General features: G+C 42.6%; 1 protein-coding gene across 5 annotated transcripts in view; it reads left to right on the top strand.

Moving 5' to 3' along the window:
• STRADA (STE20 related adaptor alpha) overlaps positions 1-11279 on the top strand; it is a 33357-nt gene extending 22078 nt beyond the window's left edge. For all 5 annotated transcript variants that reach the window (XM_036756831.1, XM_036756829.1, XM_036756828.1 and 2 more), the window contains 9 exons: positions 3885-3987; positions 4396-4517; positions 6678-6786; positions 6897-7020; positions 7865-8036; positions 8611-8715; positions 9283-9524; positions 9928-9970; positions 10292-11279. In XM_036756831.1, coding sequence (XP_036612726.1) covers positions 3936-3987; positions 4396-4517; positions 6678-6786; positions 6897-7020; positions 7865-8036; positions 8611-8715; positions 9283-9524; positions 9928-9970; positions 10292-10444 — 1122 coding nt within the window. In that variant the 5' untranslated portion in view covers positions 3885-3935 and the 3' untranslated portion in view covers positions 10445-11279. The remainder of the gene's footprint in view (positions 1-3884; positions 3988-4395; positions 4518-6677; positions 6787-6896; positions 7021-7864; positions 8037-8610; positions 8716-9282; positions 9525-9927; positions 9971-10291) is intronic.
• Positions 11280-12064: the final 785 nt, after the last annotated feature.

The following is a 12064-nucleotide window of genomic DNA, read 5'->3' as shown; positions in this document are numbered from 1 at the left end:
GTTGCACAAGGAAACGGTCACAAAGCAGGCAACAGGAAGAAGTGGAGCTTTAGGGTGCCTAGATAATCAGCGTCTGGATAATGAAGAGATGATTGAGCTAATAGTTGAGCCTCTCTTCTCCTATCTTCATTGCCAGATTTCCTCTGGTTGCCTGTTATGAGAGATGAATATATATGGCCTAGATTTGGTTTCTTTTCCTTTTAGTAATGCTAATAAGGGTTTAAACAATGATATTCTCTATATCAAGGCTTCTTAAACTTTTCCCTCTCACTACCCCTTTTCAAGTTTTGGCAATGCTAGTTGGTACTGTGTGGACGTGGCAGCATGTGCAATGCAAAGTGTGCATGTCGTGTGTTCGAGAACCAACACTGCAGTGAAGTTGCACGATGCAAAACAGGCAAGCGCTGAAACAGCTTGGATTCATTATGGTTTTGATTTTTAGTGAATTTTTAAGAAGCGCTGCTCCAGATATCATGAACCCCATGAGGCAATGTGATGTAGTAGTGGACTAGGAATTAGAAGGCCTAAGTTTTAGTCTTGGCTTTGTCATTAACTAGCTGTGTGAATTTAGGGAAAATGTCTAACCTTGAGTTTCAAAGTCTTGGTTGTAAAATAGGGGTTATAATATTACCCTAGTTTTACCCTTTTCCATTTTGTTGTCTTGAGGATTAAATGAGATGGCAAAACGGTTCGAGAGTATAAGGTTCTATATAAATGTAAAGTAATATTACTTCAAAAGATGTGATTCCATCAATATGGATTATTATTTCTGCCAACCAATAGTACAAACCCTCTGCACCTTCGTAAATGGCTTCATGAGTTGTTGTGGCCAAGAGCTTCATTGCCTTCATTACCTTTTGGTGATGAAGTGGTATTAGGACTGTTGTTAGTATAACTTGATTAGAGACCCAATTAAGCCACATCATCCCAAGAGCATTGGAAGGAGTACTACATAGAAAAAAATGGAAAAGATCTGTCAAGACTTCTGTAACATACTGTTTTCTCCACTAATGGCAGTAGAGCTACCACATTTGAATTCTGACATCACAATCCCCATTGTGTTGCATGAGAATCTTCCTTACTGCATATGGCACTAAGGAAAACAAAACAGGAAGAGTTGCTCCACTAGCCTTGATGGTATACACAGAGAAGGTCCATCGTGGAGGCAGCAACATTTTGAGGATGTTGAGAGACTGATTCTCCAGATATATGAAAGGGGAAAGGGTACCAAAAATTTTTAACTCACTTTACTTCCTTAAAAAGGTAATTAAGAAAATATCAATAACTACTAATCCATATGCCTATTTCCCATCTATACAAGACCTTTATGAGAAGAAGCTACACACACATCAAGGGCATCTTTAATTAAGGTAATACTTTTTATTGATGCCTTTTGTCTTTTCATTATCATTCTACATATTCTCCCCCAGATTGAACCCTCTCTTTTGTCAAATTATGCAAAATGTCATATATATTTTACATTATATAGAATATTTTGCCATAGGAGTTACCTATATCTCTGCCATGAGGAAGAAAGTATGTTTCATTATCAGACTGACAGTTTTTCTCAGGTAATATTCGATAGCAGACTACATTTTTAGCTTCAAACAATTGATTGAAAGGTTCAGACAATACAGGATCCTACTATGCTTATATTTTGAGGTTTTTTGTTTTTTTACTATTAAAAAGCATTTTAATTTGATAAAACAGAATATTATCTCAAAGACTTTCTTCAACAAAGTGTCTTCCACATATATGCTAAAATCTTATATGATTCCTTGAAAGATACAACAGCAGAGGTTACTTTATTTGACTACCTGATTGTATCAATTATGATATAACAGAGAAAGACATAGGCTTGCCCATATGCCCAGTATGAGTCCAAATGGGAGAGATTCCATGTAGATGGTAAGGTCCTCCAGATGCTCTGGTTTGCATATAACATTGTACTGATTGCATCAAGACCTGGAATATTATATAGCTTCCTAAGCGAGGGTTCTAATCACTAAAAGAGTTCAGCCTAACTATCCCCAAGGGATAAACCAAGTGGATGGAGAATGCCTGGGTCCTGACTACAATATGCAGTTGGATGGATAGCCAGTTGGGCTAGTTTATCATTACATATATCTTGGACAGACACTACAGATAGATGGTGAACTGAGCCCAGAATTGAACAGGAGAGGAGGCCTATAGAATTTGAGAAAATATTCAATGCTTTTAATGACTCCAAGCTTCTCTCTGAAATAAGGGACCATATGATATCATATGAGGACAAATCATGGAATACCACAATTTACAAAATTAAAGTTGGGGGACTCACAAAGGATAATGAAGAGATAGAACGTAGGTATGATTAGGTATTAGTATATTACTATCAAAGAATTGTGCAGGACAGTGGCATTTAGAATATAATCAGAAAAGTCTGACTACAGAGGGAAATGGGCTAGTTTATATAGGAAGAGCAGAAGGTAACCAATGGACAACCTGTGATCTTCATTGGTTCCCCTATACTATCATGAGATCCAAAAGCAGTCAACCTCCGCACCCCCAGCACATTGGGTGGACACACTATGAAGCATCTGTGGGAGGATATAGATAAGACTCAGACAGGATGAGTTGCAATCTTGATGTTTAGAGAGAGTACCCCCATTGAGATCATAGATTCATCAGAGGTGCAGTGGGAAAAGCACTGAACTTGGAGTCATAGAACCAGAAGTCAAATTCCCATTCTATCTTGGGCAAGTCACTTAACCTCCCTGGTCCTTAATTTCATCATGTGTAAAATGAAATGTTTAGACTAGATGTCCGTTCTAGCCCCACTTCTATGATCTTGGGATGGGGGGAGAGTGGTAGTAGTAGTGGTAGTAGCAGTAGTAGTAGTAGGTGGTGGTGATGATGGATAGTGTATGTGAGGAAGAATATGAAATAAAAGGGTTGAGATTATCCCTGCTCATGTGCTTTCCATTTTAATTAAGTGATACCCATGAGAAAGGGATAGAAACAACCCTCTTATCCTCCAGATTTTCATAGTTTAAGCAATTATACATGCCATATTAACAGATAAAGGTTTTGGAGAAGAAAACCAGATCCAATATGCTGGATTCCTCCCACTTGTTTATACTTCTTCCCACCTGTCTACATTTTCCACATTCAGGCATTCCTGGGTAACTTTATTTTAGGATCTTAAGGCCCTTGTTACCTTATGTGTGAGTCCCACATCCTAAACAGCTGAGTTTTAACCTAATTTTGAGTATGAGCAGGGAACAGGTTGCTTCTGCTGTAGAGAATTGTGGCAGAAAAAAATTACTGTTTTCTTCCCCTTATTTAAGTTGGTGCTACAGTTGATTTCTTACTTAGAAGTGTTCAGAGAATTCTAAATAAATACCCTCTGGGTTGAGAGGGATGGTCTACCATTTGGGTTGTATGTGGAATAGGGGAGGACCTGAAAAACAAGATTATAGTACAGGAAGAAGGCTCAGCTTCCTGTATAAATGTGCCCTTCTTGGGAGACCCCTTCTGTAGGTAGAATTATCAGAGTCGTGAAGGGAAGGTCAAATAAACCAAATTTAAATGAAACTAGTCCTTGTCACCCATCACTGAAACCTCCTTTGGGTCAGAGTGAGGAGTAATTATCTCTAAAAGTCATTTGCTCTGATATCAATGCCAGTTAATATGTTAAGCTGGTATTTATATATCATCAAGTCAGCAGTTGCTCTTTCCCTTCATATGACCCCAATAGTAAAATAGTCTTCCTTTATCTTTGTGTCAGGTTTACCACATTGGCTTATGTACCACTTTCTCATCATTGGTTTTAATTACCACATCCCCACTAGAAACCTTTCCCTATTCTGTGTTTTGACTTTTTTTTTCTCCTTCTTCTCTAGACCAATGAATCAAGTTCAGAGTCGATAGCATCCTCTCCTAAACAGGACACCATGAGTAGTTTTCTGCCAGAGGGCAGGTGTTATGAACTGCTCACAATCATAGGTAATGGTGCTCAAGAGTCCAGAGGTGTCTCCCTTTTTCTAGGACAAGAGATGTCATATTTCAAGCAACTGCTGTACCTGTTTTAGCACCTGCAGTTGGAGTATGCTCCAGGGCCGGTTGGCCAGCCATCAAAGTCCGTGGTGCACAGTTGGTTATTGATGGCTCATTTAATGTTTAATGAATATGCATTGAAATTATATACCAATATATCCAAGTATTCCAGTGGCCTCCCTCTTTGGACTATTTTGTATGTTGTATGAGACCTTTAGAAAATGAAGTTTCTATCTTGTCCTGTACCTTCCATGGAGCATATTATTTAGTGTCTTAGATACCTTTATCTTTTTATAAAAATGATGGAAGCTGTTGTTACTCTTGACTCTGTTCTGGGGATTTCTGCTTTTCCTATAGGCAAAGGGTTTGAGGAGTTGATGACAGTGAACTTAGCCAGATACAAACCAACAGGAGAGCATGTCACAATACGGAGGATTAACCTAGAGGCCTGTACCAATGAAATGGTGACATTCCTACAGGTAATCAAGAAGGCATTTATTAGATATACTTACTATGTGCCAGGCACTTTACTGGAAGCTAGGGATAGAAAGACAAAAGTGAAACAGTTCTTGCCCTCAAGGAAATTACTTTCTATCAGAGAAAATGTAGAAATACAGCTACATACCCTGAAAATGCATAATATGGGCATGGGCGAGGGTGGGAAGACTAGCAGCTTTGGAGATCAGAAGAGAGATGTCATGCAGAAGGTGATTCTACAGCTGAATCTAAAAGAATCAGAGATTCTAAGAGGGAGAAATGAGGTAATAGAACCCCGCTTAAGGACATGGGAGATGTCCCTTAAGGTTCTTTAAGGCTAGAACATTTTTGAACATACTTTTCATCCTAGTAAGCCTCCAGAAAATAGTCCTCTGAGAAGGGGTGACAGGAAATTAAGGCAGATTGGAAAAGCACCAGACTGCTGAGTGGCTGTAGTAGCCATCACTGGTCAATCTGGGACATTTTGTGCCCTGGGAAAGCTTCCCAACTGCTGTTGACTTTGTGCAGCTAAGACTCCCTGGGCATCTCCTCTGATTTCTGCTTTCTGATGTCTTCTGGGTCTGAAGAGTAGGGAAAGTCCAAAGTGGTAGGAGTTCCTTTTGTCCCAAATATACTAGTCTGTTTTATGTTGGTTTATGATAAATTAGCCGAATGATTTAAGCAAATACTTACCTTCTCATTAACCTGATAAAGACAGACCCCAAGAGGGAAAGTGGTAGGTAGCAAATTAGCATTAAACCAGCTGAACGAACTCCCCTTCTTTTCAGTTGCTTTGTTGTGCTGCAGAGACTTCAAAATGCAGTCCACAACATTCAGGAGCATGGCCCAAACCAGACTAAAACATAATTAGAGAATGTTTAACAAAATAAGAAAAAATAAAAGAAAACACAGATAATATTTCATTTAAAAACTAAGTCATTATGCATTCTGTAGGGCTATTTATGTATGGCTTAGTGGCCCCTGTTTCTCTTTGACCCCCCACTGTTGTCATGGGTAGTAGTGGGAATATAATCTGGCTTAAATAAATTTATTTTTATTTTTAAAGTTCAATTCATCCCTTTTCTGTATTCTATCTAAATTAGCATCCACCAGAGGGGGCATTTGGCAGCTCACTAGATTACTAACTCATCGCCCATTGGTGTGTCTTAGAATGGAAGAGGAAGCAGGAGCAGGACCCAATATGGTTCTTTGGAACTAAACTTCATTTGTTCTAGGTGACTGGTGATTTTTCTCTAGCACAAACTCTGGTTTCTGCTAGCCCGTGTTCCATAGACCATGACAGTCTGATCCCTGGAGTCTTTTTGGCAATTAGTTTGGTCTGATTTTGAATCTCACAGTGATAAGACTTACATAGATGCTTTTGAGGAAGGGACCTCACCCTCACAGTTTGAGAAAGTTTGCTGAGGAAATTTTTTTCTAATACCCAATCTGTGTTTTTCCTTCTTTAATTCCTCCCTACCATACCTCTACCTGCTTAATCTATTTTAAAAAGAAAGTATATGTTTTTTATTACTTTAGTGCAGCGGCTCTTAACATTTTTTGTGCCATGGACTCCTCAGAATAATGCTTTTAAATGCACAAAATGAAATGCATATAAGAAAAAAAATCAAAGTTAATGAAAATAATGGTTTAGTTTTTTTTCTCATCCAAGTTCGTGGGACCCCTGAAATCTATCAACAGACCTTTTTGGGGGTCAATGAAACCCAGGTTAAGAGCTCCTGCTCTAAGCAGATTTCTGTGCCCCACTGTTGGGAGTTACAAATTAGAGTTTGCCATCATGACTGCATCGGACCTTGGATAGAATGATCACGAGGCTGCTCCAGACTTTAAGCTTCCAAATTAAAAAGGTGGCTAACTTGCAGAGCCTCTTTTCCTCTGTTAAAACAATTTTCTTTTAGTAGACTGGGGGATAGTTTGCTGAGGCCCCTGCATTTTACTAGCTGAGTCCCACTTGGGCAGACTTTTAAATCACCTGATACTTTTATCTGTCTATATACCTAGGACTAAAACAATACCATGTTTCTAAAGTATCAAGGAAGTCACCTGTAGCAGTGGAGCAGGGATTCCCTAATGTTTTGAGGGGAACTCTCCAAGCTCCTTTTAGAGCTTGGTCCTGATTCTAACTCTACCATTCTTTTCAGGGAGAGCTTCATGTCTCTAAGCTCTTCAACCACCCCAACATCGTGCCATATCGAGCCACCTTCATTGCTGACAATGAGCTATGGGTCGTCACTTCCTTCATGGCATACGGTCAGTGGGAAGAAGTCTCTCATATGGGATGATAGTTGCTGGTAATTCTTAAGAATCAGCATTCACTCGTTTACCTATTGCCCATCTCCTATGTATATGTCTTTCTTCAGGTTCTGCAAAGGATCTCATCTGTACACAGTTCATGGATGGCATGAACGAGTTGGCCATTGCATACATCTTGCAAGGGGTGCTAAAGGCCCTAGACTACATCCATCATATGGGCTATGTACACAGGTACAGAGAGAGCTAGGCCTGGGGAGTTTTCTGCTTTCATAAGGATGTCTCTGTTCCTAGAATAAAAGCCATAAGGTCTTGGGAATAACTGGAAACTAAAGTCAGTGGAACTAGAAATCAGAACTCCTGAATGCTTAGCTCCTGACCTTGCCTGTGACTTGATAGGTTGGGAAATCCTTTATCCCAGGCCTAAGTTTGCCTTTTGGCAACATCCTCCTTCCACATGATGACCTTTTTATACTCAATGACAGCTACCATGTTCTTCTAAGTCTTTTACTTTCCAGGTATTGTTCTTTCAGCCTGCCCTTACGTGACAGGTGGTATAGATGGGGTACGGTGGAACTAAACACCTTCGTTCTGGCCATGATGCCTTTCTGAATGCAGCCCAAGGTCATATTCAGTTTCTTGGCTATTGTGTTGAACATGCAGGCCTCCCAGCTTTGTGTCATCTCAAAATTGTATAAAAATCAGCAGGTAGAATGAGCAATGTAGGCTAGTTTTCCCATCTTTAAAGAAAGGATAACCTTCTTGTCTGAGGGATTGTGACTTCAGGTTGACAAAAGAAATAGACTTTAACTTTTCCAGACAGCTTAGTTCTGTGCATTATTTATGGCGATCATTTGGTTGGGCTCCCTACTGTCTCTTATACTTCTTGGTAAATGGATCCTAGGACTTATGCGTGCACTGAGGCTGATGCTGTCTGAGGCTTCATGTACGGGGCTGCCTGCTTTCCTTCTTGCTTGTGGGAGGGAGCTAACTTGTGCAAACATCTGTGCTAATGGGTTTGTAAGGAAAGGGTCCTTGGAATTCCACTGTCCATGTGACCGCATGACACCTCCTGTAGGAGTGTTAAAGCCAGCCACATCCTGATCTCAGCCGATGGCAAGGTCTACCTCTCAGGCCTCCGCAGCAGCCTCAGCATGATTAGTCACGGTCAGCGGCAGCGAGTTGTGCATGACTTCCCCAAGTACAGCATCAAGGTCCTGCCTTGGCTCAGTCCTGAGGTTCTGCAGCAGGTATGGACACTGGGCCCTGGGGATTCCACGTTTAGATTCCCAAGGGAGCCTAGAAAGCTTTCAGACTGGATTGGGATTGGGTAAAAGGAAAGAATATCCTTGGGCAGACTAACCTTCATACTAGGGAGAAATCTCAATAACTAATTGGCTATTTTCCACACGTTCCGGTAGTCCCAAAGTTAGACATAATGACTTCTTTACTTACTGGCCTGTGTTTTCATCGCCCTCTGGGCACAAAGGTCTGCTCGATGAGGTTAGCAAAAATGCATGGTCTGCCTTAGGGGAAGAGTTAGCTATTGGTCATTCTCACGAGATGGGAATTGCTTGCTGCCATTTGGATCCCCACCCCGTAAGCAGTTTAGAAGCCCAGTACTTCTTCCTTCCTTTTAAAATAGAGCAGTGGCTCATCAGCAGCCAGCCCTCTCTCCGACGATGTGGGCAAGCAGCGCTTCAGTAGCTGGTGCTGGTTTTGAGATTAGCATTCTTTTCCTTTCCCTGGTCCTCATCCCCCTCCCTAAGAGCAGAGACCAAGGCTCCAGATGGAGTGACCTGTGGCTGTTCTCTCCTGACTTAGAATCTTCAGGGTTATGATGCCAAATCTGACATCTACAGTGTGGGAATCACAGCCTGTGAGCTGGCCAATGGCCACGTCCCCTTTAAGGACATGCCTGCTACCCAGGTGAGCCTAGATTGCCTGCTACTCCATCCCTGACCTGCCCTAGACCTTGCTTTCTTCACTTGTCTGGCCTCAGAATTGGCTCAAGAAGAAGCACGACAAGGAGCTGTGAACAGGACCTTTTCTACCAAATTGAACCTTTGCCTAGAGAACTTTGGGAGCTGGGGAGGAATAAATTCTGTGATGGGTAGAAGTGAAATTATTGCTGTCCCAACTATGGGGGGAGAGTTCTATTGCCGGAGGTTCTTTATCCTTTACATATGGGATAAAGGTCTAGCTCTTTCTTGCTGTGGAAAACAGAAGATAGAATCCTCCTTTCCAGCTGTTCCTTGAGGTAACCCATTTGCCTAGCCCCAGCGGGAAGCATTGCTCTAAAGAAGTTAAACTCCACCTTCCCCATCCCTTTCCTTACTCCTAAGGGTTCCTGTTTGTACATTAAGGCATTTTTGTGGGTGGAAAGACCCTTAAACTCAATTCCCAGGGGCTGCTGAAGAGTCCTATTTTTAATGTTGGTGGGGCAGAAATCATGTAACACCTTGTCAATTAACTAATCAAACAGGCCTTTCACAGATGCTTCTGGAAAAGCTAAATGGGACAGTCCCCTGCCTGCTGGATACCACCACCATCCCTGCTGAGGAGCTGACCATGAATACCTCACGTTCAGGGGCCAACTCTGGCCTGAATGAGAGTCTTGCTGCCAGCACGACCCGGAACTCCAATGGGGACTCCCCTCCACACCCTTACCATCGCACTTTCTCACCGCACTTCCACCACTTTGTGGAGCAATGTCTGCAACGAAGTCCTGACCTCAGGTAGTGCCTGTTAAGCTTGGAGCTAGGTAGGGAGTTTGGGGTAGTGCTCTTTAAAGACTAGGAGACCCGGGACTTCAACTCCTAGCTTGGGAGTTGTGTTAGGTGAGAAGCTTATTAAAGTGCTTTATTCCTAAAAAAAGATCCGGAGTCAGTGGGGATTGAAAAAAGGGCAGCGGGCATGCTAAAAAGCGAGAATATGAAGGCTTTAGTTGCCATCTCTCCTTGCTGCTGCGGGTCTGAGAAGGCCAGTGATTGGTGTTGTGCTTGAGGTTTGGAGAGGAGGTGTGAGCGGCCTGTGTTCCCCCAGGCTGTCAGGGTGACCATCCTGAAGAAGTCTGGATACAAAGTTCTGGGTGGTACATTATCTGGGACAGCTGAGGTAACTGCTTTTTCTTCTCTCTAGGCCAAGTGCCAGCACCCTACTGAACCATTCTTTTTTCAAGCAGGTACTGTAGCCTCTTTCCTTAGTTCCTTATATTCTCTTGACCAGAGTTCTGACATCACCTACCACCTTTTAAGCTGAAGCATCCTAAAGTATTATTTCCATCTTCCTTAGGAGCAGGAGAAATTGCCTAATTAATTCAACAATAAGCATTTAAACCTTTAAATTTTAAACAATTTTCATTTTCCATAGCTCCCATATAAGCTGTTTTCTTGAAGAATTTCTTGGTTTAAAGACCCCTCTGTTCTTTTCCTATGGCTTCCTGCTCTAAGGCATTTTAGAAATACAGGAAGAGGACAGTACCCGAATGTTTTTCTTTCTCCAGATCAAGCGACGTGCCTCAGAGGCCCTGCCTGAATTGCTCCGCCCCGTCACCCCCATCACTAACTTTGAAGGCAGCCAACCCCAGGACCCCAGTGGCATCTTTGGCCTAGTATCAAGCCTGGATGAGCTGGAGATGGACGACTGGGAATTCTGATGCCCTGGAGGCTGTGTTTGTTCCCCAAATCCCTGAAGACTTGGGGGGGTGTGGGGCCATTCCTAAGGGTTAGGGCTTTCATGCCCTCCTGAATACAGATTGTGTGGAAAGGAAGGACAGTTCTGATGAGAGAGCTTACTGCTTTCTGTGGAGGGGAGGGGGTTGTGGCTGGGCACCCTGCCCTTTCCTGCTCCAGAGCCAGAGGGTACAAGTGGTTACCAGTATCTAGGGGTCAAAAGCAGCCAAGCATCTGACAGTCTCTCTGAGGCTAGTTCACATCTGCCTGAGTCTGAGAGGGAATGGGAAAGAGAATAGAGGGGAAAAATGTTTTGGGCCTTGAAGGCTGAAGCTGATTCCTTGGTTTTTGGTGCCCCAGCAAAGGGCTAATCAAGGGAGCTATATTCCCTCCCTTTCCAACCCCTTCCCCTACCTTTCTTTCCCCTGGGACAGCATCTTCCCTGGAGAGGGAAAAATTGAGGAACCCAATCTCTCCCTCTCTTCGAGCTGGAGAGGGTTTGTTTGTTTTTTAAAATCCTTATTTTATAACCCATCCCCATGCATCCCGCCACAGCAGGGGCATCTAGGCCTGGCACAAGCCCCTACTAAGGCTCAGGGTCCTGGCACTTCAGCCTTAGAGCCTATGTTGTCTTCCTACAGGTCTCCTGGGTTCCTAACCTTTCCCTGACAATAGTAAACCTTCTCAGAGCCACTGGCCACCTGTCTTGGTGCTTTCCCCAAAGGCCATGCATGGTTTCTGGGTTTAACCTAGGACTCAACCTCTCCAGCTACTTGTTAGTTTTGTTGCCAACATAAATTAAAATTTTCAATGAATCCATGAGGTGTGGCATCCTTTCCTTTTTTTTTCCTACCAACTCAGGGATTACAGTGATGCTTTCTGTTCTATGTTTACAGTCTTTGACATTTTGGTTAAAACCATTTCCAATCCAGGATTTCCTGAGTGACTTTCAGAAATATGTTGGGAAGGGCATTTGTCCTCTTTGATAAACTCCAAGGGATTATGGATATAGCTGTGCCTAATAACCCATTATAGACTTATCCATTAATTTAACTGAACCATTTTGGAAGCTGTACTTTGAGCCTTGTAGGAGCCACCGCTCCCACCCCCAAGCTGGGGAGCCTTAGGTGCCAAAGACCAGGTGGGTAGAATAATTTCCTGGTTGTATAAGGAGCTGACAGTTTATATTTCTTTAGCGATTTAACAGGGCAGCTAGGTGGCCTGGAGTCAGGAAGACTCACTTTCCTGAGTTCACATCTGGTCTCAGACACTAGCTGGGTGACCCTGGGCAATTCACTTCACCCTGTTTGCCTCAGTTTCCTCAGCAGTAAAATGAGCTGGAGAAGGAAATGGCCAACCACTCCAGTGTCTTTGCCAAGAGAATTCCAAATGGGGTCACGAGGAGTCAGACACTGAAAAATGACCGAACAGCAAGTGATTTAAGCCCTTTCCTCACACCATTCATGAGACAAGCACTGCTGGGGTTCTACTCATTTGCTATCCCTCCTTTAATTTTATTTGCCCTATTTTGAATCATGATTCAAAAAGTTACAATGACTTGATTCTACATCAGAGTGGGAATTTTGAACCTAGGTCTTCTGTGA

Source organism: Trichosurus vulpecula, chromosome 4 (genome assembly GCF_011100635.1).
Source record: "Trichosurus vulpecula isolate mTriVul1 chromosome 4, mTriVul1.pri, whole genome shotgun sequence".
Classification (NCBI taxonomy): Eukaryota; Metazoa; Chordata; class Mammalia; order Diprotodontia; family Phalangeridae; genus Trichosurus; species Trichosurus vulpecula.
This window is presented reverse-complemented; position numbering and strand designations above follow the sequence as displayed.